The following is a 27904-nucleotide window of genomic DNA, read 5'->3' on the forward strand; positions in this document are numbered from 1 at the left end:
ATATCTGGTCTCTTGTGTCATTTAAAGCTTATGTTTCCTTATTTATTTTCAGTTTGGATGATCTGTCCATTGGTGAAAATGGGGTGTTAAAGTCCCCTGCTATTATTGTGTTACTGTCAGTTTCTCTTTTCACGGTTGTTAGCATTTGCCTTACGTATAGAGGTGCTCCTATGTTGGGTGCATAAACATTTATAATTGTTATATCTTCTTCTTGGATCGATCCTTTGATCATTATGTAGTGTCCCTCCTTATCTCTTGTAACAGTTTTTATTTTAAAATCTATTTTATCTGATACGAGTATTGCTACTCCAGCTTTCTTTTGATTTCCATTTGCATGGAATATCTTTTTCCATCCCTTCACTTTCAGTCTGTATGTATCCCTAGGTCTGAAGTGGGTCTCTTGTAGACAGCATATATATGTCTTGTTTTTGTAGCCATTCAGCCAGTCTGTGTCTTTTGGTTGGGGCATTTAATCCATTTACATTCAAGGTTATGTATGTTCCTATGACCATTTTCTTAATTGTTTTGGGTTTGTTTTTGTGGGTCTTTTTCTTCTCTTGTGTTTCCTGCCTAGAGAAGTTTCTTTAGCATTTGTTGTAAAGCTGGTTTGGTGGTGTTGAATTCTCTTAGCTTTTGCTTGTCTGAAAAGCTTTTGACTTCTCTATCAAATCTGAATGAGAACCTTGCTCAGTAGAGTAATCTTGGTTGTACGTTTTTCTCTTTCATCACTTTAAGTATATCCTGCCGCTCCCTTCTGGCCTGCAGGGCTTCTGCTGGAAAATCAGCTGATAACCTTATGGGGATTCCTTTGGATGTTATTTTTTTTTCCCTTGCTGCTTTTAATATTTTTTCTTTGAATTTAATTTTTGTTAGTTTGCTTAGTATGTGTCTTGGTGCGTTTTTCCTAAGGTTTATCCTGTATGCGACTGTCTGTGCTTCCTGGACTTGGGTGACTATTTCCTTTCCCATGTAAGGGAAGTTTTCGACTATAATCTCTTCAAATATTTTCTCAGACCCTTTCTTTTTCTCTTCTTCTTCTGGGACCCCTATAATTCGAATGTTGGTGTGTTTAGTGTTGTCCCAGAGGTCTCTGAGACTGTCCTCAGTTCTTTTCATTCTGTTTTGTTTATTCTGCTCCTCGGCAGTTATTTCCAGCATTTTGCCTTCCAGGTCACTTATTCGTTCTTCTGCCTCAGTTATTCTGTTACTGATTCCTTCTGGTGTATTTTTCCTTTCAGTTATTGTGGTGTTCATCTCTGTTTGTTTGTTCTTTAGTTCTTCCAGATCTTTGTTAAACACTTCTTGTACTTTCTCAATCCGTGCCTCCATTCTATTTCCGAGATTCTGGATCATCTTTATTATCATTACTCTGAATTCTTTTTCAGGTAGACTGCCTGTTTCCTCTTCATTTATTTGGTCTTGTAGGGTTTTACCTTGCTCCTTCATCTATGACGTATTTTTTTGACATCTCAATTTTTTTTTTTAATGAGTGGGATTGTGTTCCTTTCTTACTGGTTGTTTGGACTGAGGCTTCCAACACTGGAGTTTGTATGCTATTGGGTAGAGCTGGGTCTTTGTGCTGAGTTGAGGAACTCTGTGAGACCTCACTCTGATGAATACTCCCTGGGGTCTGACGTTCTCTGTTGGTCCAGTGGTTCGTACTTGGAGGTCCCACCGTATGAGCTTCAGCCCAACCCCAGGCTTGTGAACCAAGATCCTGCAACCTGCGTGAGGCAGCAAAAAAGAAAAAAAAGAAAAAAAAAAGGAACAGTAACAAAGTAAAAAACAAAATTAGACTAGGAAACTAACAGATATGTTAGAAAGAATATAACATTAAAATATAGATTAATCAACAACCAGAAGGTAATCAGTACCACAATAGTAAAAAAAAGAGGTGGGAAAAGAAAACAAAAAGGGGGGGGGAAGACCTTTGCTGTGATGGGCGGGGCCTATGCAAGGGTGGGGTTTGGGCAGGCGGGGCCAGTGCTCAGGACCCACAGGGCTGGAAAAGGCCCTGGGGGCTGTGGGGGGTGGGGCTTAGGCTGAAGGAACAGAAGGGGCCCAGGCGTGACCCCGCCCCTGGTCTCAGAGGGCAGGGACCTCACCTGCGAGCCCAGCGGGCTTCCTGGGCAGGGTAAATGCCTCCTCTCCTCTCCTGCTCCTCCAGTCTGGGAGGGCCCCTCCTGCCTGCCTCTCTTGATCTCCCCAGCCTCCCTCCTGTGGTCCCAGGACCAGTGTGGCTGGTGGGGAGGGGGGCCTTGAAGGACAGGGGACCGACATGTGAGCTCAGCAGGCTCCCCGGGCCCGAGTGGGCAGGGCATCGCCCTCCACTCCTCTCCTGCTCCTCCCGGAGGGCTCCTCCCACCTGCCTCTCCTGATCTCCCCGGCCTTCCTCCTATGCCCTCAAGGACCCATGCAGCCTGGAGGGCAGGGGATCAGCCTCGGAGCTCAGCAGGCTCCCCGGCCCGAGTGGGCCAGGCGAGTGCTCTCCACTCCTCTCCTCTTCCTGGAGACTCCTTCCTGCCTGCCTCTCCTGATCTCCCCAGCCTCAGGGGTGCAGATCCGATCTGGCCTCCACTTCTCCTCCCCCCTCAGTCCCCTTACATTCTACCGGTTCACTTTGGGGTTCCTCCCATCTCCTTGGGCGTCAGAGTCCCCCACCAGCGCGTGGCAGATGCCCTAGTTGTGGGGAGAAGCTAACTCCGTGTCTTCCCACACTGCCATCTTGACTCTGCCTCCCTGGAAAAGTTTTAAGATTGATTCTATTCAGCAGTAATTCCACCTTTAGAGATCTATACTTTATAGAGAAACTTCCACAGGCACAAAAGAGGCATATACAGTGCTCACCATCAAGAATCGGAAAATATCACTGTCCATCTAAATCTCTATTCATAAATTAATACCCAATTTGTTGCTCATTGATTCTATAGAATAACACAAAGCTGTAAGAAAAATGAATTGGGCCCATGTGTATTGAATCTACCAGGTATAACAAATATCACAGAATAATAGATGCTGATCCCATTTATATAGAATGAAAAAAACAATATTCATATATTTACATATTTCTGCAGCTAAAGAAATGGAAAAGCTATTAAAAGTGATTACCTCTGGTAAGAGGAGTTAAATAGGGGCACAGTGAACGTATACAACTTTACATTATAATCTGTATACATGTTTTACTGCTTTTATCTTTTATTACAAAGAGCATAAATGCATATATTAGGATGTAAATTTTTAAAGAACTGGAATAAAAGACATTATCTCATGGAATTTCATCAAGTTCTAGCAAGTACCAGAGACAGTGACAAAGAGGATGAGGGCTGTGGAAACTTTCTCCCAAGAGAAAATGTTGAAGAAGCTGGGGGTATTGTGCTTGAGTAAGAGAAAACTTTTATTTGCTCCAGGGAACAGAGGCCGTGCCCAGTGGGTGAGAATCCAAGAGACAGACTGAAACTTTCTAACCATGAGAGAACCCCAAATGTGAAATGGGTTGCTGTGAAACGCCTTGTGAGCTTTTGTCACTGGTAGATTCAAGTAATTACCAAAATTTCCTAAGTAAACTTGTTGGGTTTATTTTAGAGACAATGACTGTACTGGTGGGTAGGTGAAGAGGGATCCCTCAGGATTTGGGATTCCAAACATGAGTAGAGGTTAGCACAAGAATTATTGTACGTGATTAGCTAAACTGTATAGTCCATGAAGGATCTTAGATTATGTTAAGAACTAACTCATTATAACATCTAGCTAGGTGAGCATAGCTTTCTGAGAAAATTCTTAGAATTTCACCCTTACATAAACACAGATAAATTCTCTAAGTTTCAGATCTTTTACTGTCAAAGTGCAATCCACAGACCAGGAGCATCAGCTTATTAGAAATGCAGAATCTCAGGCTTTACCATGACCCCATGAATCAGAATCAGCATTTTAATGAGATCCACCAGTGATTCCTGTTCTTGAATTTGAGAAGCGCTGGTTTACCCAGCTATCCATAGAACACCTCTTATTCCTGAGCCTTCAAAGCCCAAATAAAAAGAAACAAACCCCTCACATGAAAAACAAAAAGCCCAAATAATGAGAAGTTTTGATTGTTATTATCTATAACTGGGGAGAAAAGAGAAAAAAATGACCATATACACATAGATAGGTGTAGATATATGTGTTTGTATAGCACATATACATATATTTACATAACACATATAAATATATACATGTACGTACAGACACACATAAGCACAACCTAAACTTAAGTCTTTCTAGCTATCAGTTTAAGTGGGTGGTCATCAACTGTTTTACCTTCTAAAGAGATTTTAGCTCACTTCCCTTCCCACTAGTGAATAACACTCAGTTTAATTAGACACTGAATCAAAGAAGGTAAACATCTTTGAGACGTTTCTCATACTTTTCATTTTGACAGCTGTTACCACTTAGGACATTTTTAATGTCATATTCTACATTTTTGGTTTATTAAGAATTCTTTCTATTGTTTTCAGCATATTGATGGGTTTTTGAGACTTAATCCCTTAATTTTGATTTACTAAGCTTTTAGTGTTTTTTTCCACATCAGGGTTATTTGGGGCAGGGAAATTGTGGAAGGAGGTTACTATAAAAGAAGAGTAAATAAGGTGAAAAAAGCTTCCAGGTCGGGAAAATATTCTAATTAGCAGCTAAAACCTTGGCAAAAATGTATTGGCTTCTGATTGATTTTAGTATATCCATTTCCTGAATCATTTTGGTTTATCCCTTGTGTGCAAAGGCATTTAATGGCATAATGAATTCAGCAATGTATGGGGATGTCACGGTAAAACCTTTTGCTGGATCTTCAAACACATTGCTTTTCAGAAACTGTTTCCTTAACAAGTCATGTTGCCTCTCAGCAGGCTTTGCAAAGTTTAAAGCATACTCTCCCATAACTGGCCCCAGATGGAGAATACTCTCTTGGAATTGGCTGGTTTTTTAAGTGTAGCTCTGCATGGCCTTCTCAAAGGAAAAAAATAAGCTTGAACAGAATGCATTTAGTAGCAGGTCTATAAGTCCCCCAGCATCCCACATATTTGGATGTTTTCGCTTTTGGCAGTGGAATTTTTCTAATTTAATTAACTCATTAGTGTTAGCAGATGACACAGTGTGAAAATTCTTTTCCCTAGCCACTTATCTAAATATTCTTCCAATCCACTGGAGTTATGTGCACACTTTATTTATTTTGAAAATGTGTTTATTTGTTTCATTTCTACACTGACTTTCCCCTTAGGAGTTCACGGGCAACGTGTAGACATTTCACAGAATGAACTACAACCTTTTCTTCAAGCCATAAATGGAGAAGAGGCCGAGGAGGGAACTAAAAAGTGGGGAAAATCTTTACAGAGAAAGACTGGGAGAGAAACAACAGATGGTTCCGGAAGAGCAGCCAGAGCCGAAATGCTTATCCTGGTCCAAGCCCCTGCCATTCTGTCTCTTGCTTTTTAGTTCATACGCTGTAAAAATGTCACGATGGTTTGTGTCTGGAAATTAACTGGCAATGCTTCGAATGACAATGAAGGCAAGTTTTCCAGGATGATCCAAACCAAAAGTGAATCTTCTTTGCACTGAAACCATTCACTCCTTCATTCACATTTTTTAACCTTACTTTTTACTATTGACATATAAATCTTCTTAGATTTTAAACTTCCTTGAAATTTGAGGCTCCATCTTCCTTCCTTCCTTCCTTTCTTCTTTCTTTGTCTCTTTCTTTCCTTCTTCTTCTCTTTCTCTGCCTCCCCCCTTCTCCTTCTCCCCCCTCCTCCCTCCCTCCCTCCCCCTTCTCTCCCCCTCTCCCTTCTCCCCCTCCCCCCTCCTCCACCTCCTCCTTCTTTGTCTTTCTCTCTGTCTCTGTCTTTCTTCGGGGCCTGATACAGGGCCTGGGACAACATAGATATTGAATAAATAAATATTACTGAATTCTGAATGAAAGGAATTCTGTTGTGTCATTCCTAGCAGTTATTGAATATCTACTCCAATATTTCATTTTATTTTTCTGAGGATTTTGAACTTTAGTATTTATTTAGTTATTTAACCATTTAAACTTGTTATTTTATGTTTTTTTTTTTTTTTTTTTTTTTTTTGCTGTACATGGGCCTCTCACTGTTGTGGCCTCTCCCGTTGTGGAGCATGGGCTCCGGACGCGCAGGCTCAGTGGCTGTGGCTCACGGGCCTAGCCGCTCCGCTGCATGTGGGATCTTCCCGGACCGGGGCGCGAACCCGTGTCCCCTGCATCGGCAGGCAGACTCTCAACCACTGCGCCACCAGGGAAGCCCTAAACTTGTTATTTTATATTGGAGTATAGCCGATTAACAATGTTGTGACAGTTTCACGTGCACAGCAAAGCGACTCAGCCATACAGAAACATGTATCCATTCTCCCCCAAACTCCCCTCCCATTCAGGCTGCCACATAACGTTAAGCAGAGTTTCCTGTGCTATACAGTAGGTTCTTGCTGGTTATCCATTTGAAATATATCAGTGGGTACATGTCAGTCCCAAACTCCCTAACTCTCTTCCCCCCACCCTTCCGCACACCCCAGTGACCATAAGTTCGTTCTCTAAGTCTATGTTTACTCCAGTATTTTAAAACAGGCATCATTTTAGTCCTGAGAGCAATTTTGTTAAGATGATTGCTGTTACTATGATCTTAATTTTATCCATGAGGAAATGGAGGCCAAGAGATGTTAAATAACTTGCTCAGGGTCACAGAATCCTTCAGTTGGAGAGTTTGAACTCAGGACTGGCCTGGATGCTGCTACCCAAGAAGGTGGTGATATTGGACAGCCAGATCTGATGAAGCTCAAGCAGTGATAAGGGAACTTCCTTGCCTTTCTGTAGCACATCCCCAGTTTCTGTCAAAAATAAGTAAGTACTGGGTGGTAGAAAGGGTTGACTCTGAATTGTGCACTTTAAAAAAGTGAATTTTGTGGTAGGTGAATTATATCTCAGTTTTTAAAAGATTTAAATAGGGCTTCCCTGGTGGCGCAGTGGTTGAGAGTCCGCCTGCCGATGCAGGGGACGCGGGTTCGTGCCCCGGTCCAGGAAGATCCCACATGCCGCGGAATGGCTGGGCACGTGAGCCATGGCCGCTGAGCCTGCGCGTCCAGAGCCTGTGCTCCGCAACGGGAGAGGCCACAACAGTGAGAGGCCCGCGTACTGCCAAAAAAAAAAAAAAAAAAAAAAAAATTTAAATAATAAAGGTTGGAAATGAGTGAATTTTGGTCATTTTAGAGGTTCTAAGAGCTTTCCCTGTCCTTGCTTCCTTAGGACCTTAGTTCACATCAGTTCTTTAACTGTTCACCTTTAACTGTTCAATAGCCAATATTGAACAATAGCCAAGATTTCCAGACCCAGATTTCACTGAATCCCTGGTTCCCTGTGTTGGAGGTGCCATTTCTCTGAGGACGGGGTCATGGGACCGTGATTCTTAGGAGTCTGTCCAGCATTTAAATCATCAACTATAAGCCACTGGCTAGTTTCCAGGGTGAGAAGTTTAATAAACAGGAGCTCTTGAAACCATTTATGCTTAGTGAAATAAGTCAGACAGAGGAAGACAAATACTGCATGTTATCACTTATGTGTGGAATCTAAAAAATAAACTAGTGAATATAACAAAAAGTAAGTGGACTCACAGAGATAGAGAACAAACTAGTGGTCACCAGTGCGGGGAGGGACCAGATGGGAGATTAAGAGGTACAGATTACTATGCATAAAATAAATAAGCTATAAGGTTATACTGTACCACACGGAATATAGCCAATATTTTATAATAATTGTAGATGGAGGATAATCTATCAAATTTTTGAATCACTGTTATATTTCTTAAACTAATATAACATTGCAAATCAACTGTACCTCAATTAAAAAATGTAAAAAACTAATTTTCATCATGATACAAAATTTTCCTCCACTTCAAAGAAAAATTACCCGTTGTCACATCCCTCAGAGGTGTTTCCAGCCGCTAATGTATCTGGCAAGGATGGGATACCGTATTTGGGAAGGCTGTTCTCATTCAGTCTTTTCTAAATCCATTTCAGGGTGCTGTTAGTAGACATTTATGAGTGAAAGTCACATGATTTGGTATTTTTTATACTTATGTCCAAAACGGAGACAGTAGTTTTCTGTTCCGTCAGAGTGCATGTGCATACACACACATGCACTCTCACACACACGCATATATGTATACACTCACACACAACATACACAAGCATGTGTGCACACACACACACACCCTTATGCATATGACTCACGAATGCATGTGTCAATAGCAGAAAGTTATTGAGCCAATATAGCTTCCAAAAGGAAACTGTTGTGTATATGTGTTTAAAGTATGAGGAAAACCAGCTGCTTTCCCTTATGTAGACTTAATCGGGATGAAAAGATTTCAGTACAAAGCTGACAGGAGCTTCAAATGTTCTGTTTGGTAGCTATATGCAAATCTGACAGATTCATAACTTCTTTTTCCCTCCTGCTATTTGCACTTTGAAACGAGAGCAGGACGCTCATGGAGAACAGTGGGGAGAAAGGAGTGAGCACGTTTGGGAGCATTTGCGTCAAGATTTTCCATTCTTACACTTGGAATAGGAAGTTCTTTCCCTCCTTTTCTAAGTGATATGATGACCTTACCCTGAGTTTCTACGACATTTGCATGTTAATTTGGAATCTAGATTTTTTTTTTATCGTAGTATAATTGCTTTACAATGTTGTGTTAGTTTCCACCGCACAGGGAAGTGAATCAGTCATGCGCATACGCACGTGCCCTCGCTCTTGGACGTCCCTCCACCCGCTCCTTCCCTCCCAACTGGGCCATCACAGAGCACGGAGCTGAGCTCCCTGTGCTATACAGCAGGTTGCCACTAGCTATCTATTTTGGAATCTAGATTGGATATTTCTGTCTTTAGTCAACATTACTTTCTGCGCAAAGCAAAAGACCAGTTTAAGCAGGATGATTAGTGAGCCTGAGAGAGTGGGGCAGGGGGAAGGTGCAGGTCCAAATTGTATCCAGTGTTTCTCTTCTTTGGGGTCAGAGTTTGCAAACTAAGAATTGCTGGTTGCAGTGGCTCAAGAAAGGCGGTTGCTGCTGTCAACAACTGTGTGTCCCTCAGCCCTTGAGACAGGGAGGGAGATCAAGAAAGGGCGCATACCTTCACCCCCTCAAACTGGTGATCCACTGACTGTGTGTTGGAGTCTTTCAGGGATCTTAACAGGAGGATGAGTGGGTCCCACCCTTAGCGATCCAGTCCTGATTTATTTGTTCTTTGGTGACTCCACAGGCGACTCTAACCTGCAGCAAAGTCTGAGAACAACCACTCTAACCAGTAGTTGCCATCCCCGGCTGCTGTCCCCATATTCGGGGGCCGGTGCCTTGCCCCTGGAGATTGCAGTGATCTGGGATGGGGCCTGGGCGTTGGTGAATTTTACAAGCTCCCCGGGGCTTTCTAAGGAGCAGCCAGGATGGAGATCTGCTGAGCTACCTGGTCAGCAGATTTTGTCACTGTTCTTGTCACATTCAATTCTGAAATTACTCTTTGTAGAGTTTATATCACATAGGAGCCAGTTTGTTGAGTGCTCAGGGGAGACGCCAATGAGTGTGACACTGTCTCTGCTGTCTGGGTGCTATTAGGCTGCACACAGTCATGTTTTGCATTGTTTGTTGCTTAATGAAGCTGCTTGAAAACTATCTTGACTCTAGATGTGGAAGGGCTTTTTCATGCATTGTCTCTTCCGAACCTGAAAATATCTGGGAGAGATTAGATTAGGAAATGCAAATTCATAGAAGTTAGGGAACATGCTCAAATTTACATGGCAAAGAGGGCTGGGGGCCAAATCTTCCAATGCCTTTCAGCTCAATCATTTCCCCCCATTTCTTCGGGCAAACCATGAACATTTCGAAGCAGGTATGAGGAGAGGGAGAATCAGAGAAGCAGAAATTGAGCTGGAGAAACCTGTTCTCAGAATGTGTGTGAGTGTATGAGAGTGTGTGTGTAAGTGTGTATGTCTGAGTGTGAGAGTGTGTCTGCATGTGTGTGACTATTGCATGTGAGGAAATATGACTTAATGGTGTTGTTTGGTTCTTGTCCCTTGAAAATTATACAGTCTTTTAAAGTCTAACAGGAAAAAGAAACTACTAACATCTTTAGGAATATTAAAGGGTCTGTCTGGCACTGAAAGGCCATTACTATCTGTGAGGAAAATTAAAAAGAGTTTATTAAGGCCAACTCAGATTTCTACTGATACCAAGAAATAGTATTTTAATCAGCTAGAAAGAGATGTATGTGAGCAGAGATCACTGTCAATGACCATCAGTCACAAAAGGATGCTTAATATCCTGTCTTCCTTAAACTCTGACCATTTTCATCCCCTTGCAGGGAGGGAGAGGCATCCAACCTATCCCTTGGAGGCAGGTATGTGCTCTTTATAACCAGAGTTGTGAGAAGCCATAGGAAAGACATGAACACGACTGGATTATGGTGCTTTGTAAGTGCAGGCAGGGCCCAAGGAGTAATGTTTAAGTTGACAGTGGTTTAAAAATCATGATAAAATGTTTTCTTTGAGGCTTGGGTATGTCTGTGTGTTTGCCTCAGAAAGTAATTTCTGTGTTATAAATGTGCATGGCCTTTCTTTGCTTTAGCAATGTTATATTTCTGCTCAGCTCTTTATATATTCATGAAGACAGCTGTAAACATTCAAGCATTCATTTATTCATGCAAACAACAAATGCTCAGTGAGTGTCTGCCATGTTGCTATGCACCAGGCATCATAATACTACCCTGGAGAGCATAGAATATAAAATAGTGTTCCTGCCCTCCAGGAGCTAAGTGCCTAGCAGAATTTTTAATTCCATGCTGTTATTTCAGAAGGCTCGCAAGAAGGAAGACAGGAACTGCCCAAGGAAGGCTGTCTGTCTGTCCAAAGGAATCTCTATGGCGTGTGCCTCAATCACGGTCAAACCTGGAAAAGAGAAACTACTCTAGGTATTTCAAGCAGAGAGGAATTTCATGTGAGGAATTGGTTATGAAGTTGTTGGAAGGGCTAGAGGGGCCAAAGGCATAGGTGGTGGTACTCAAAGGTTGGGAAGCTGCTACTGCCCTTCCTTAGGATGAGTGGTTGGAGGAATCATGGAAGTTACCGGAGCCGGTAGCCCCTGCTTGTTTGTTTGTTTGTTTGTATTGCGGTACGCGGGCCTCTCACTGTTGTGGCCTCTCCCGTTGCGGAGCACAGGCTCTGGACGCGCAGGCTCAGCGGCCATGGCTCACGGGCCCAGCCACTCCGCGGCCTGTGGGATCTTCCCGGACCGGGGCACGAACCCGTGTCCCCTGCATCGGCAGGCGGACTCCCAACCACTGCGCCACCAGGGAAGCCCTGTAGCCCCTGCTTTTGATCCTGCCTATCTGGAGCTGGAAGCAGAATGACTTCTCCCTTCCTGTTGCCTTCTGATCTCTCACAGACTCCTATTGGCAGAATCCAACTTGACCAACCGACTAAGAAGTCTTGATGATGTAGTTTGCACCTCTAGACCTGCAGTAGAGAGAAGTTATAGCAGGGGAAGGCGGATATGGATGGTGGTGGTAGTGAAATCCACGGTCCCATAACCAGTGGAGAGGGAGAGGGTCTGGCACTAGCCACTGACACCCAGAGTTTTTGTGACTCAGTACACTGAGATGTGACCAGGCTTTAAAATCTGACTGAAACTAACTCTTATGGATTGAAATGTATCCCCCCCACCCAAATTCATATGTTGAAGCCCTAACCCCCAATGTGCCTATATTTGGGGATAGGGCCTTTTAGGAGATAATTAAGGTTAAATGAAATCATAAGAGTAGGGGTCTCATTCAATCAGACTGGTGTCCTAATAAGAAAAGGAAGAGACACCGGAGGCATGTGTGCAAAGGAAAAGGCCATGTGAGGATACACAGAGAAGCCAGGCAAATGCAAGTTAAGGAGAGACGCCTCACCAGAAACCAACCCTACCAGCACCTTGATCTTGAACTTCCAGCCTCCAGAACTGTGAGAAGATAAAGTTCTATTGTTTAAGCCACCCAGTCTGTGGTATTCTGTTATGACCACACAAGCTGACTAGTATAATAAGCAAATATATAAATGATGAATATAAAGAGTTGGATGCCAAATTGCAGATTTTTACTAAAAATGCAACTCTCCAAAAGACTGCCTACTTATATTTGCTGGTCAACACATTCTCCTTTAATAAGTAAAGCTACATGGGAATCCAATAAAATGAGGAGGTTGTTTGATGACAGTGGTCTCTGAGCACGGGAGTTTGTTGGATAATACAAATGACCAGTGTCATACCGAAGTGTCTTTGGGGGCTGACGCTCATTTTTCCTCTAGACCTGCAGTCCTTGTTGGGTTTATATACATGAAGGCGCTCTCTTCCCCCATGGTGCTGGGGGCAGAACGTGTGAGCCTTCCTGACTTTTCCTTTGTGGGCCCCTCCTCTTTTCATACTGACACAACTTGCTTGCCATTTGTTTCTTTTGGGTGGCCTTGCTTTGATCCTTTTGGACAACTTACTTTGATCCTCTCCATGCTCGTTTTATGGTTTAATTCACAAATTTTCAAGTTCTTGGGGTAGAGGTAGTACATATACTGAAGCTGATAATTGGCCAGGATGTACTGCTATAGCTGTACTGCTTATTGCCTTTCACTGTGCCCTTCTGATCAGTCAATACCTAGGCCGTATCAGTTGCTAAACGTTTTGAATGTCAATCTTTGCCTATATAATTAGCATCATAAAACGTGAAAAGAAATTGACCAGGTTAAGCTGTTCAATCAGCCTTCCATGTAGCAGACTAGCCTGTTCAGGAACTGTCAAAAGGATCTCCATTTCCCAATGACAGCTTCATCAGCTTATTACAGAGCAAAAAATTCAGTCACTAGAGTTGCTTCTTAATGAGTTGAATCATATATACCAGAAGGGATAATGAATATATTTAACATTTAAAGCTTACGTACTATGTGATCTTTATTTACTTTTTTATTTTTGGAGTAAGGAAAGGTTTATTGCAGCGCCAAGCAAGGAGAAAGGGTGGCTCATGCTCAAAACCCCTGAACTCCCTGCTGTTTTTTTAAAAAATAAATAAATTTATTTATTTATTTATGGCTGTGTTGGGTCTTCATTACTGCGTGGGGGCTTTCTCTAGTTGTGGCAAGTGGGGGCTACTCTTCATTGAAGTGCACAGGCTTCTCACTGCCGTGGCTTCTCTTGTTGCACAGCACGGACTCTAGGCACGCGGGCTTCAGTAGTTGTGGTGAATGGGCTTAGTTGCTCTGTGGCACATGGACTTAGCTGCTCTGTGGCATATGGGATCTCCTGGCCCAGGGCTCGAACCCATGTCCCCTGAATTGGCAGGTGGATTCTTAACCACTGTGCCACCAGCAAAGCCTCCCTGATGGTTTTTGGGGAAAAGTGTTTAGAGGCAAAATTTTGGGTGAGGGCTGTAGGGTGTATGGCTTTCTTCTGATTGGTTGGTGGTGAGGTAACAGGGTGGCACTCCAGGTGTCTTGAGCTCAGCTTGAAGTTACTATCTTCCACCTGGGTGGGGACCTTAGTTCCTGCAGAAGAACTCAAAGATATTGTTCTTTATATTCCTTGTGGAGGAACCAGGACCCTGTCCCAAGGCTGCACTATTGTTTCTTGACTGCTCCTTCTTTGTTTCTGCATCCCCTCCCTTCCCTGATTAGCAGCTGTTTGAATATGCCCTTTGGAACTCAGGGAAGGTTAAGGAGGCTGAATGAAGCATATTTCCTACAAAATAGGGGGACCCGGAAAAGATTTGTACCCAGGAGCTCCACAGGGTCCTGCTTGGCTTCAATCCCCCCTTTTCTTTGATACTCCTCAGTCTTGAGGAGAACAGCTGTTGGACAAGAAAGGGAATAACGTTTTGGATAGAGACTTTAATCGTAAACTCAGCAGAGGAACTCGGTTTTAGGGGGACTTGGTTTCAGTCTTACTATGTGATCTTTCAGTGGATCATCTCATTAATCATCACAACAAACCTACTAGGAAGAAGGTCCTGTTATTAGTGTCCTTTCATAGATGAATTAACTGGAGCTTAAATAGGTTAAGTAATTTAATGTGATCAGCGAGTAAGGGGTGAAGTAGAGAATCAAACCTGAAGATTAACCATTGTATTTAGTACAAACAAGTCACCGTGGCCTACAAGACCCTGAGTGAACTAGTTGTTACTTAAATCTCAGAACTTTTTTCACACGTTCTCTTCCTAATTTGCTTTAGTGCACACAAACCTCTTCACCAGCTCCTTCCCAGCAGAAAGGCTGGCCCCTCTACCTTGGAATGCTTTTTTTTTTTTGGCTCCGTTGGGTCTGTGTTTCTGTGCGTGGGCTTTGGTGAGCAGTGGCTACTGTTTGTTGCAGTGCACGGGTTTCTCATTGCGGTGGTTTCTCTTGTTGCAGAGCACAGGCTCTAGGTGCGCGGGCTTCAGTAGTTGTAGCACGTGGGCTCAGTAGTTGCGGCACATGGGCCCTAGAGTGCGGGAGCCTCAGTGGTTGTGGTGTGTGGGCTCAGTAGTTGCAGCATGTGGGCTCTAGAGCTCAGGCTCAGTAGTTGTAGCGCATGGGCTTAGTTGCTCCGTGGCGTGTGGGATCTTCACGGACCAGGGGTCTAACCCGTGTCCCCTGCACTGGCAGGCGGATTCTTAAACACTGAACCACCCGGAAAGCCCTGGACTGCTCTCTACCCATGTTTTTATATGGCAGCTCATACCCTTACCATTCTGTCTAAACTTTGCTTCCCTTTACACACACTTGACCCCTCAGTTACACCAGTCACGGGGTTGTTTCCTTCATAGCAGGTACCAATCGTGGTTTGGAGTTGTTTTCTTATTTGTTTTCTGTATCCTCCCACTAGAATGTAATCTCCACCAAGGCAGGGGCTTGGTCTCTATTGACGTGCTGTGTCACCAACATCAAAGTACTGAGTCCTCCATTCATGAAGCACTTAATAAACATGAGCTAAATGCCAAAGTATCATCTATTGTGATCTATTAAACCCCAAGGCTCTTGGGAATATAAGACTCAGGAGGGCATGCTTTTGTTGGACGGGGGACTCTCAGGGCCTGAGTAGTCTCTGTAGCTGGGTTGATCATCACAGACAGTATTCTGAGCCACCAGTGCATAGAGTCCCTGGGATGAGAAGGGGGCTGCAAAGTGGATGGGAACGGCTGAAAGCAAGAAAGACAGCCCCCAAATAAATTTCAGTTAACTAATCGTTTGGCCTATACTATTAGCATAGAACTAACTTTCTTCTGACAAGTGCTGCCAGTGCTTTGTTGGTTTTTAACTCTTAGGCCCTACCAACAAGCAGATATTAAGAACTGACTGTAGTTAAAGAACTGACCCAGGTGATGAAGGTGATTCCTAAGGTCCCTAAGGACTTCTATGAACCTTGGGAGGGAAAGGAATCATCGCCAAATGGAGTGATGCAGAAGGTTTTGGGAAGGATCGGGGATCTGAGCTAGGCACTGGGGCAAAGGGAGGATTAGACCAGATGGAGGTATGATCCGAAGTGTGGTTTCGGGAATGTTCTTCCTGTGTTTGGAGATTGTAAAGCCTGGTTGGCAGGAATTAGACCTTGAACATGATGTTGAAAACTTTGGATTTTATCCTGAAGTCAGAGTGGAGTTTCTGAGTGGACCAGTAATGAATTAAAGTGAGTGTTCCTGAAAGTGAGAGATGGAATGATTAAAATGGAAAAGAAGCCCATCAGTTTCCTACAACCGACTATAATGTGGGCAAACCCTGCCTGGGGCACAGCTGTCTCAACCCTCTTCCTGGTAGAGGAAACCAAGAGAAAGAGACCACATACTGTGTATAGGCTGTGAGGTCCCGTCTGTTGCATCCTCGTTAAACTTGGAGCAGTTGAAATAATTCTAAAAAATATTTCTTCTCAATTGTGTCAGAAACTGATTGGTACAGCATTTTATTAAGCTCAGCTCTTCTATGTCGGCTGTCCAATGGCTGATATAAAACGTGTTTTTTGCGAATTATGAGCAATTTCTGTACCTCACAGTGCCTTCTGAGTCATCAGAGGCATATTCAATTATGTCGACTTGTATTTAAGGTTAACTGGTTTTTAATGTTATCCGTGCATAATTAGAACTTAAATGTAAGTTGTCATTTATTGCCTTTAAACCATTTTTATATACATCATTTGATGGCCATCTGTTATCTGTTTTTGCAGTGGAGAAAGATGAGCTTCAGAGAGCCTAAATGACTTGTCCAAGTTCACTTGGCTAATGCGTAGGAAAGTCTGGGTTCAAACCTATTTCATTTCAAGCATTTTACATCTCGGTAAAAACTGGAAGCTAGTATTTAATACATCTAACGCGTCCTTATGAACCAGAATACCAAGTCATTCTAGAGCAAACAATCTTGGTAGAGTGCAGGGATTAACTCTATCTGATCTGATGAAATGCAGTGGGTGTTCAAATACTTACTCACGATAATGATGCCATGACCATTCATGTGGATTCAACCTTTCCCAAAGCAAATGTCTCTTGTAATGTTCCTTAAATAGATTTAAATTATTTTTAAATTAAATATTGACAATAATGTTCATGTTTCAGTTTCCCCTTACTGGGTCTTGGACTCAGCAGCTCTTGCATATGGAGCGTGGCTTTGTCCATTTGCTCTCGTGGAATTTGCGGACAGCGTCCCTGTGCACAGCAACAGAATGATGCTGGCGGATAGAGAGAGGACGGGTGTGAAACAAGTGTGGCATGAAACGGACTGTTTGCTTTTTTCCACAGTCTGCTGATTAGACCTGCAAACCCATCCCGTGACTCCATTAGTAAAACCTGTGAAAACACAGGGGCCTCCATAGAGACGACTCTGACCTTGGCAGCGGGCGAGGGTTTTGGAGTCGAGAGAACCCAGTTCTAAACTTATGATTTGGGTCTGGGCATTTTTGGCTTCAACACTTGCTCCTGGTTAGAAAGTGAACAACAGGGGTCTAAACACTGTTCGCTCGGATGGTAAAACACATGTTCACTTTTTGCAGTGACCCTGGAAACAGAAGGGGAATTCTTATAAATCACAAAGGAAAATAAATAACTTCACTCATGGAGGGAAAGAGACAGCTTGAGAAAAGGGACTTTGGAAAAAGGCTGTCTCTAGATAGCAGTCTTGTGGTAAGTACTAAATATTCATTTACCACTATATGTTTTGGCTTAAAATGCATTATTCTTTGACTGTGATTTCCTGAACCCTGTGCTTTCAAAACCTCTATTCCAGTTACCCCATTAACAATATCTCCTGGGATTTTTGTTTCACTTATTTTTTACAAAGTCAAAAGCCAGCAAACTATTGGAATGTTTGTATAGTGTCCTAATAGGCAAATGTCCTAATCTGTCAGCATTATATATAATTACATTAATTCCAGCTGAAGTAAACTTTAACCCATACAAAACACTACTGTACAGCTGATACCAAATGCCAAGCTAGTATATAGTTGTTCTATCACCCATTTATCTTAACTCTGCGGGTAAGTTGAACAAGAATTCACTAGAGTTTCAAATACTGAAGAGCGAAGAAAATCTCTGAGATCTTGGGTATGTAAATTTGTTCAATGGTCCATAAACTTTCTTTCTAAAAGTTTGAATACTGATGAGCATCATTCTTAACAATTTGGTTGGGTTTGCTTTCGTGTATGAGGATCTGGTTAGTCCAAGGAAATAGACTCCAAAAGTCACTGATTTCTGAAGGTTGGCCAGTCTTTCACAGTCTGAGCTGAGATGTTTGGGGTCACCTACTCAATGATGCATCTGAACAGAGTAAAAAATCAAATGAAGCAAGTCGTTCTTTACTCTTTTGGTCATCTACTCAAGTAGAAAGGTAGCTTAGTACCTTCTTTGGCATGACATTTAGGGATGTGCTTTATTCATTTGTGTCCTCCCAGCTTCGGGCCTGGAGTTGGGGTCAGAGTAGGTATCCAATAAAATATTTGTTGATTTATTAGTTGCCCTTTTCCAATTCTGCTGCTGTAGGACTTGCTCTGTCGGTGTCTAGATTAGCTAGTTACCCTGTGACTGCTGAGGCTTCACGTCACAAACTGTTCATAAATGTGAGTTTCTGGGAATTGAGAAAAGAGTTGCATTTAACTTTTGTGTCTAGTTCTTCTGTGTCTCTGTGAGCTCTGTACTGGGCAGCATACCTTCAGAGGCTAAGAACTCTTATAGGGTTTTAAGTTCTCCTCCCAGTTGGCATGCCCTCTTCTCATTTCTGAGGTCTTTCTGTCTCCAGGTACAGTGCAGTGAAAATTGTGTGTGTGTGTGTGTGTGTGTGTGTGTGTGTGTGTTTATATGTCTATACCCTTTGCAACTTCTAGGGAAACTTAGGATAAAAAGATAATTTCTCAGCCTCTCCTTCTTTTCTTTGCCAAAGGAAACACTTCTTACATATCAACCTGCCAGTAAGGTGTGTCTTATGCCTAGCTAGGCACTCATGTAGTATATATAGTAGGAGCAGCCCAAGAAAGGTTCTCTTAACACAGAAGTATCATCCTTGCTGATTAATCCCTAAAGCCCCCAATTTGGCTTGAGGTCCCAGAGAAGCTACAAAGACCCTATAAAAGCAAGCATGCTAAGCTATTGTCTTTCAGTCATTCACAGTAGCACTCATTAATAGAAGGTCTTGGATCATTCCCAGATGTCAGACAGATGAGCAGAATTTTGTTGAGGGAGTTGGTAAAGAAAAGGATACAGAGCACAGAGTGCCAGCATGCACGGCTGGGCTGGCGCAAGAAGGGGAGGGGACATGGATGATCAAGAGGGCACTGGGCATCTGAGAATCAGAGAAGGAGATTCAATGAACTTTTTGCCATGTTTAAATTTTCCTTAAGGACAGACTTGACCGTGAGCATAAGTCAAAGCCGTCGTATGACCTTTGCTGGCTGAAAATCCCAAATCAAGCTTGCGTTCCCATTGGCATGTGGCTCTAGCCTGAGTCTTGTGGGGACTGTGGATCTGTTTCTTGACTTACAGCACAAAAGAACGTTGGGAAAAGGAGAACTTGTTGCTTGGTACCACCTGAGAAACGTCATCCTGTTAAATCTCCCTAAATGATGCTTAGGAGAGTTTTCACACTAGTGAAATGTCTTCCTTGTTTACTAGAGGCAGATTGAATGTAACATCTGCACGTGCCTGTTGGGAAAATCCTGAAAAAGAATTCGTTCTCCTATGACTGTGTGGCCCAAGGTGCAGGGATGCTTGAATGCTATTCATCGTTATACAGGGTAGGCCATGTGACTACGATTTTGCCTTCTGTTTTACCGTTATGTTCTGCCCTCACATAAGATGCCACTATTGGGACAGCAAGAGTGTTGGTTTTTAGGGTGTGAGACCCACTGAAAGACCCTAGTGAAGTTTATCGTGACTGTCAGAGAGACAGACACAAACAGGGGAAGAGATTAAAGCTGACTGGCCCGTAAAGGACTTGAACCCAAGACCTTGTCCTCCTCTTTGGCTCTGTGTCAAAACCACACAAATAACTAGGCAAGAAGCACACAGGGATGATTCTAGATCAGGGTTGCTGGGAAACACAAGGAAGAAAAAAAAAGAAAACACCTGGCACCATATCACGCATTCTTCATTCCCAACTCATTTTCTTTTTAATTTTATTATTCTATTCGATTCTATGTTAGTTTTCTTTTTTATTTTATTTATTTATTTTTTTCTGTTCTATGTTATTTTTAAATCGTTGAATCCAAATTGGGAATGGGTTATCCAGTCCCCTCACTCTGCAGAAAAAGTAGTTAATAATCAGCAAGTTTAAATGCTTTTCCTGAGGCTGTACAAGTAGGATACAACCAAGAGTAGAAGTGAGGTTTCTGACCTGTCCCTTCAGTTCTTTGTCTTTCATTCTCTAATAATAATCCAGTAAGAGAAGATCCTTTGGAAAACTGAGCAGAGGAAAGAGAAACATACTAAGCTCTTAAGTCGACATTCCACTGCCGTGATCGTTATGACCCATATTTTTGAGAGTCAGAGGGCCCAGAGGTAATTTCCACTTTCAGATTTTGCAGGCAAAACAATTCCTTAGAATGTACCGCAAGAATAAGGCACTATTAACTTCATTACACTTTTTATTTCACATAATCAAATCATGAAGTGTTGAGTAGCTCCCCTGCAACAGTTTTAAAAATTTTATGCTGGAGGAACCACAGAATAAAAAAACCTCACAGTCCAAGTACTGAAAAAAAGCTCCAACTGGGGGATGTGAGTTTGTGGTCCTTAGTCACAATTTTGCTTTCAGGTCCTGACACATGGGAGGGTTTGAGAGTGTGTGTGTGTGTGTGTGTGTCTGGGCATGCGTGCACCCTAGTAACGCTAAAGTATTCTTTGATGTTGCTGATTTTTGACTTGATGAATCATCCTTTTAAAGAAGAACGTGACAGGGGAAGTGAAACTGAAATGAAAAATATGTTTCAATGTGAGACGTAAAGACACGGAGAGAAAGACAAGCGAGGACACGTTGGCCTCTCCCGGTAGGAGTATGCCAAGTAGCCGCGTATTCATGGAAAGTACAGTCTTCTCTCTGATAACAATAAAAATCACCCCAGAAACGGGGGCCTCTTCCTGACCCAAAGCTCTTCAGCCCACCCCAGGATGCTTTTTGATCGGAAAAAGTCAGCATTTCTCACTGCTTTTTTATTTCCAGGAATCATCTCTGCAGATAGGCTGCACGTATAGCTGTTTGACACTTGTAGCTTGCTAGCATTTAGCTGATGAGCAGGCCAGGGAGTGAACGTTTTTCCAGCTCACATTTCAAGAGCAAAGATTCTCTTTTAATTTGGGGGCAAAATACTTTTTGCGTTTAAGCACAGATAGGAGTAACAGTTTCTCTCATGAGTGATGAATTCCATGTGGTACCCCAATCTTTTCTCCCCCACTGAAAGGAAGACAAAACAGTGGCCATATTAGATCCTCACATCTGACAGAGTGCCCTTTTGACAGACTCGTGGCAGCAGGGAAGCCCCCTCACAGGTCCTTCAATTCATCCTTCAGCCTCTGGATGGTTTGCATCCAAATCATTAGAGTAATTAGGCCTTCCACAGGCTCGCATTAACTCTGTCAATCAACAAACATCACTGAAAACCTGCTTTATAGTTAAGATGCTTTAGTAGCCATGGGATGTGCTGGATAGTTGCCATTTCCCCCTCCAGATCCAGTCCATCCTTCTCTACCTGGCTGTGCACCCCTGGAGGATGTACCACCTGGACCTTGGTCAAAGAATCCCTGGCCTTCTGACATTTCACTGAGTTTGGCCAATGGGCTGACCTAGAAGGCCATCCCAGGTTGGGAGGAAAGAGAAGTCGAGGTCATCGTTTTCCTGCTCTCTCCCTGCCTGGCTGTGGACCACAGTGACTGGACTACTCTGCCTAGGGCCACAGCTTTAGTTGGGCAACTCTCTCCCACAACTTTAGCTGCAGTTACAACCACAGCTCTCTGTGTTGTGGCACCTTCTCTCTCCCCAGGCCCCTTCAGGCTTTTTGGTAGTAACGACTCCTGGGTGTTGCCAGCCCATCTCATGTTGGTTTGCCTTAGGTCTGCCCACACTTGAATCAGCAGTGCCTTTACCAAAACCTCCTCAATTAAGTGGTTTGAGTGTGTCATCTTTTTCCTGCAGGGTGACCCTGACTGATATGAGGAAATATTCCTTCTCAAAGTGTTTACAGTTTATTTGTAGAAGCTGATCTAATAAGCAGGAAAAATAACAGAACATGGAGAAGATACACAGGTGTGACATTGACAGTGACAGGACTTGAGATCACTCTGGGAGGATGTAAGGAGGCACCATGCAGTAGCTGTTGTTAGATCTGTGCTTCAAAGCAATGGTGAGAATTCGATAGGTAAAGATTGGGATAGAAGAGAAGAAAGATGGACTTCCCTGGGGGTCCAGTGGTTAAGAACCCACGCTTCCAGTGCGTGGGGCACGGGTTCAATCCCTGCTTGGGGAACTAAGATCCCACATGCTGCATGGCACGGCCAAAAAATAAAAATAAATTTTTAAAAAAAGTGAGAAGAAAGGCAACCCAAGGAGATTGTCCTAAACCCCTTGGTGACAACTCATTTCATTGCTGAATTATTTTTTTCCCAGGAAAACTTCTTCCTCATATCAAATTGTGATGGTTAATTTTATATGTCAACTCAATTGGGCTAAGGGATACCCAGATAGCTGGCAAAACATTATTTCTGGGTGTGTCTGTGCAGATGCTTCCAGAAGAGATTAGCATTTGCATTGGTAGGCTGAACAAAGAAGACTGCCTTAACCAGTGTGGGTGGGTATCTGATCTGCTGAAGGCCTGCACAGAACAAAAAGGCAGAGGATGGGCGAATTTGCTCTCTGCACGAGCTGGGACATCCACCTTCTCTGTCCTCAGACATGGCTGCTCCTGGTTCTACAGGCCTTTGGACTCAGACCTGTATCATTGGCTCCCTCATTCCCAGGCCTTGGGGTTTGGAGTCAACTACACCACCAGCTTTCCTGGGCCTCCAGCTCCCAGACGGCTATGGGACTTCTCAGCCTCCGTAATCACAAGAACATTCTCTCATGATAAATCTCTTTATTTACACATACACACACGCACAGACAGAGCCCTGACTGACACGCAAATTTAAATTTCTGTTGTTTTATCTTCAGTTATTCCATTCCCCCTGACCCCGCCACCCCGTTTAGTGACTGGAAGTTATTCAAAGCAGGCGTCAGCAAACTCTGTAAAAGGCCACAGAGTGAAGAGTTGAGGCTTTGCAGGCTCAATGAGCAGTCACAACAACTCAACTCTATGGCCGTAGCGGAGAGCAGACACAGACAAGACAGGAATCAGTGGGTGGGGCTTATGTGCCAATAAAACTTTATTTACAAAGACAGCAGCAGGCTGGATTCTGAAGGCTATCTGCACACGTTAGAGAAATGGGAAGCTTGAGGGTCCATGTTGGCTCTTCCTGAGTGCTAACTTTCTGAGTAGTGATTTGTGTTTACCCTCAGGACAGATAGTACCCCGAGGCAGGCAAAGAGGCGGGTTGAGGCGCCATGCAAAGATGCAGGTCCTCAAGAAGTTGAGGAAAGGGAAAGGTTTTAGAAAGCTCCAAACTCGCTGAGACTTTTTCTGAACACAAAGTATGGGCATGGTTAGTGTTGTTCACAGCAGCCATTGGATTGTGAGTACTCAGGAAAATATCTGTATCTTGTAAATGCTCCAGGCATTTCTGTAGCTACCCCGACTTTGTTGGTGCTATAGTTAGACTACTCTTCACCAGAGGGATGCTGTGCAGAAACTACCAGGTTGCTGAAGAAGGTTTCTAGCTACTCAGATCCCAGCTACCCTTGACCCCTTCTACTAAAGGAAGCATATATAAAGTAGGGTTTACTCAGTGCCTCTGACCGCTGGGCAAAGACCAAGCTGCCCTCTGGGAAGCCTGACGTTTGTTCTCTGATGTCAAGATTGTTTGAGATTTCCCAAATGATCATCAAATGGAGGAGGGTCAAGGAATGAGAGCAAGCTTTTTATTTCCCGACTGCTTCATTCCCCCTAAAAAAAGGACAGTTCTCTTAGCCATCTCCTAGATGTCCTAAGAACAGACCATGCACCAGAGCCAGATGTTGGAAGGTGTGGTGATGTCTGAGGATCCAACCAAGGCCTCTTTTTAAGGAAAAAGCAACAGTGGAGAACAGCCCAGCTTCGGTCTGGGCTAGTAACCTTTCTAAAGTGGCATGCTGAATCTTTGACTGTTCCCTTTGAAAGTGAGCAGTGGTAGAGCTTAAGAAGTGTGAGATCCTTATATAGATAGTTACCCAGTTAATCTGCCCACCAGCCTAGCTGAGTCCATCATGGCAGGTCAGGAGAACGCTGGAGAAATGCCCTGTCCAGCTGCCCTCCAGCAGCACAGATCCTTGGGGACTCTGGATAGATTTGGGGCAGATGAGCTGGGGGAAGACAGGGGAGGCTTGGCCAGGTGGGCACAGCCCACAACACTTGGTTGCTAAGCATTGTAAAGGGGCTCCGGACAAACAGAAAGAGATCAGAACCCAGCAAGAACAACGCTGGGAGGGAGATTAAAGATTTGAGCAATGCTGCTGCTGAGGACGGAGTCTGAATGGAGAATAGGACAGAGGAGCAGCTGTAGAATATGCCCAGGTGGTGGGCCTGCGGTGTGTCAGCAGTGCGGCTGGCTGAGTCGAACACAGAAGCCACCTTAGCAGACAGTGTTCAGGCAGAGGATCACGCATCGAATGTCGACCAGGAGGGCTTCCTTCCCTTAGTAATAATAGCGGCAATTTTTTGAGGCTTACTGTGTGCCAGGCACTCCACTCAGTGCTTTAGGTGAAACTGTCATTTAATACTCAGGACAACCCTTTAAGGTAAGAACTCTAATTATTCCTGTTTACAAATGAGAAATCAGAAGTTTAATAAGCTCATCAACTTCCTCAGTGCTCTAGGACTGCAAAGGGAATTAGAGTGAGTGATGGAGTTGGGATTTCAACTCAGGTGTGTCTACCTCTAGACTACGCTGTGCTGTACAGCTTGGAAGCAGAAAACCTTTTTTGCCAGTGACTGGGAGCTCCTCACATGATGCTTCCCAACCTTGAAGAGCCCCAGCCTCAACAGGGCTAGAGGTTTACATGTCCTTTAGCACATCTGCCATATTTCTGCCTCCTGGTATCAGAAGCCTGATTTCGACAAAAGAATTGTCAAAGGGGCAGAGGTTGGAGGGGGAGGGTTATAAAGAATAAGAAATGCATGTGTCAAAACTTGGTCTAGGCTTAATTTCTCGTCTTGTGCTTTTTCAGATTAACCGGGTCTTGGAACCAACTTCTATAGAGATTAAAATTTATTTTATATATATATATAAATGTGATATATACATATATAATACAATATATACATATATATAATATCATAGATCTGTAATTTAATATTTTTAGCCATATGAGGACTGATTGTGGTGTGACATGTACAAACCAAGGTGGAATTATTGATTAGAATGGCAGTAGAGTAGGGAGGAACTGGTGAATAATGGGGCACCTCCAAATATAGCACCCCCAGTATGCAACAGGCTTTATAACTTGAGTGATGATCCTATCAAATGGCTGTACCTTCTTTTGACTGGGCCACTGGCTGATGGAGATGGTTAGGGATCCAGCATCATTTCCCATGAGGAGATTCCCAAAATATGTCATTTGTTTGCCCACCCTCTGCAATTGGTGCTCCTTCATCTGACGCTGCCCAAAGGAGGGTCTGCCTTTATTATGGTGATGGCTCCCCCTGAATGAGTCTTCTCTCCCTTCTTATTTCCTTTCTCTAATCACTGAAAATCAGGCAGACTGCCATCGTAATGGTATCTTTCCAAGTTCTTATTAAAATGTCCTTTCCTGAGTTGCCGTAATACTCACTGCTGACCTTTATCTCTGCATTTACCACTTGGGCACATGGCCATCTAGTGTAGAACCTTAACTGAGGCACTACTGACATTCTGAGGCCTGTATTTCTTTGCTGTGGTGGCTGTCCTGTGCTTTGTAGGATGTGTACCAGCATCCCTGGACTCTACCTACTAGATGCCGATAGCTCTCCTCCTTCAGTTGTGATGACCAAAATTGTCTCCAGACATGGCTGATTGTCCCCTGGGGAGCACAGTCAATCCAGACTGAACTGAACTGTAAGCTCCTTGAAGATAAGAGCATTGTCATACTCACATTTGCATTCCTAAAGTCTGACGCATAGAAAACACTCGGTGAAATGAATGAATGAGTGAATGTACCAGTGAAGCAGTTCATGGGCAAGAAGCCACCAGCAGGAGACACTGGATATGGGGGAAGACGGAACTACCTGGAGAAGGCACTGAGTGCTGGTTGAGAAGGTTGGGAGAGTAGATGACACCCTGCTTTTCTGGTTTGTCCCAGGATGAGTCTAATGTGTGTGTAAAGTTTTTATTATTATATATCAGAGACTTTTAACTTGGTATCTGGGCCCTCTTGAGTCCCAAGGTACTTGATAGGGCAAATTTATGAGAAGATTGCAGAGGTTTAAATTCTCTGAAATGTATTATATTCGATTTTATGTGTAGATGCATGTGTGTATTTTTCTGGGGAGCAAGTCCACAGGTATAATCAGATTCTCAAAGACATCTGACTCAAGAATGGTTAAGTGGCTCCACCTGCCATTAATCTAGCAAGTCTGGTTCATAGCACCTGCACACAGATGGCATCCCTTGCCCAGGTCACAGAGCAGGCTCTCAGCAGCACCTGATTCCATCACCTGTGCTCAGCTGCTGCCACGAGTGCCGTCTGCCTGCCTTGGAGATAGCTCTGTGCCTACGTAGCGTCTCAGAGATCACTAAATCAAAACGGGAAACATTTTGAAAGGCTTTGCAAATGCTGTGTTATGGGTAGATGATGAAATAATACTGCCTCTGAAGAAGAAATAAGGACAAATGAGGAAAAACATCTGCTGAGCATGTTCTGTGTTGTTTTAGGGATCAGAGATCTGCTTGTCATTCTCCTGGTATCTCACCATCTTTCAATAATGGGAGTCATCAGATCATACAAGTTTCCATGGCAACTGAGTTTTCTGCATCATCCTCTGGTAGCCTAGGATCGTTGCCGCGGCGAACTCTTGAGTGCTTTGTCCATAACAAGAGGTAGCGCTTTCATCAATCTCCTTAGAAGCAGGTCCTCAAACCCAAAAGGTATCTGGGTATCCTCTCTGATAGGTGCTTGCTTTCCTTTCCAGAGTTTCTAATGGATCAGCCCAGGAATTGAGCACCTGCTAGGTTTGAAGCACGGTGGGGTGAGTGCTGAGAACGCAAGGCATGGTTTCTGCTTTCCAAAGCTTAAAAAATCTAATCACATATACAGAAATCATAGTAATACCAGCAGTGATGGGATTTAGGAAGAAGAGGTTGCTCTCTGGCTATATTGATCAGGGTGGACTTCCCAAGGAGGAGGGCTTTCATATCCCCCTCTAGGAAGTTGGTCCAGATTAATCTATGGTGTCTCTGAGTGCCTGGAAGCAGAAATTTGTTGAGAAAGCTTCAGTGTCTTAAAAGAACAATAGAACTCCAAGGCGCCTGGAGGAACTGCCGAGACCCTGAGAAAGTGCTGTTGTGATCCTGAATTACCATCTTAACTTTCCTTTTGTCTCCTCTAGCCACCCCTCCCCGCCCTTCTATTAATATTCTCTTACCCGTACATCCTGGTGCCAGGCAAAATGCACCTCACAGATAAATCACGTGTATTTTCCTTTCTTCGCATTCATTTATCAGTGTGTGTTATACCAACTATATATATATTAGCTGCATTTCAGCAGCTTAACTGTCTCACACTGATTTACCACCCTGTACTCTAGTTCATTATTATCAAATAATATTTATTAAGCATCCACAGGGCTCATGGCTATGAATTTGGCTGCGTTTTCGTTACTTTCTGTTGCATCGCCGTGTTCCACTGACTTGGCTCAGCTTAGCCAGTGTTTATCATCTTCCTGCCAGTTTTCTATTCATATGACAGTCCTCATATTCATCCCAATTTCAATTAATATTTCAAGAGCAAATCCAGGAGCCATCATATTAAAACGCTTCACTTAATACCAGATGCACTGCCTCGACTCTGTCCCTTTCACGTACGAATTTTGCAGTTCTCACCTAACACAGAATCCCGTTTGTCTGGGCTGCTCTCTGCAAGCCCAAACAGTGGTTCCTTCTGGTTCCTTTGCATTCCAGGCAGCTCCAGATGTTTCCTCCTCATAAATTTCAGTCCCTTAACTAGGCTTAATGGATCATAATTGTCCATTTCCAAAGATGCCTCTGAGGTTTGCTTGCCTTCTGTCTTTCAGCACCTTTTTGGTTCTTAGTT

The 27904-nt window shown here is 43.4% G+C and overlaps 1 protein-coding gene across 7 annotated transcripts in view; it reads left to right on the forward strand.

Moving 5' to 3' along the window:
* Positions 1-27904, forward strand: part of NCKAP5 (NCK associated protein 5) — a 1056997-nt gene that overhangs the window by 129115 nt on the left and 899978 nt on the right. For all 7 annotated transcript variants that reach the window (XM_070046011.1, XM_070046012.1, XM_070046013.1 and 4 more), the window contains exon 2: positions 17058-17187. In XM_070046011.1, the coding sequence (XP_069902112.1) occupies positions 17119-17187 (69 nt within the window). In that variant the 5' untranslated portion in view covers positions 17058-17118. The remainder of the gene's footprint in view (positions 1-17057; positions 17188-27904) is intronic.

The sequence above is a fragment of the Globicephala melas genome, chromosome 7, assembly GCF_963455315.2.
Source record: "Globicephala melas chromosome 7, mGloMel1.2, whole genome shotgun sequence".
In the NCBI taxonomy this organism is placed as follows: Eukaryota; Metazoa; Chordata; class Mammalia; order Artiodactyla; family Delphinidae; genus Globicephala; species Globicephala melas.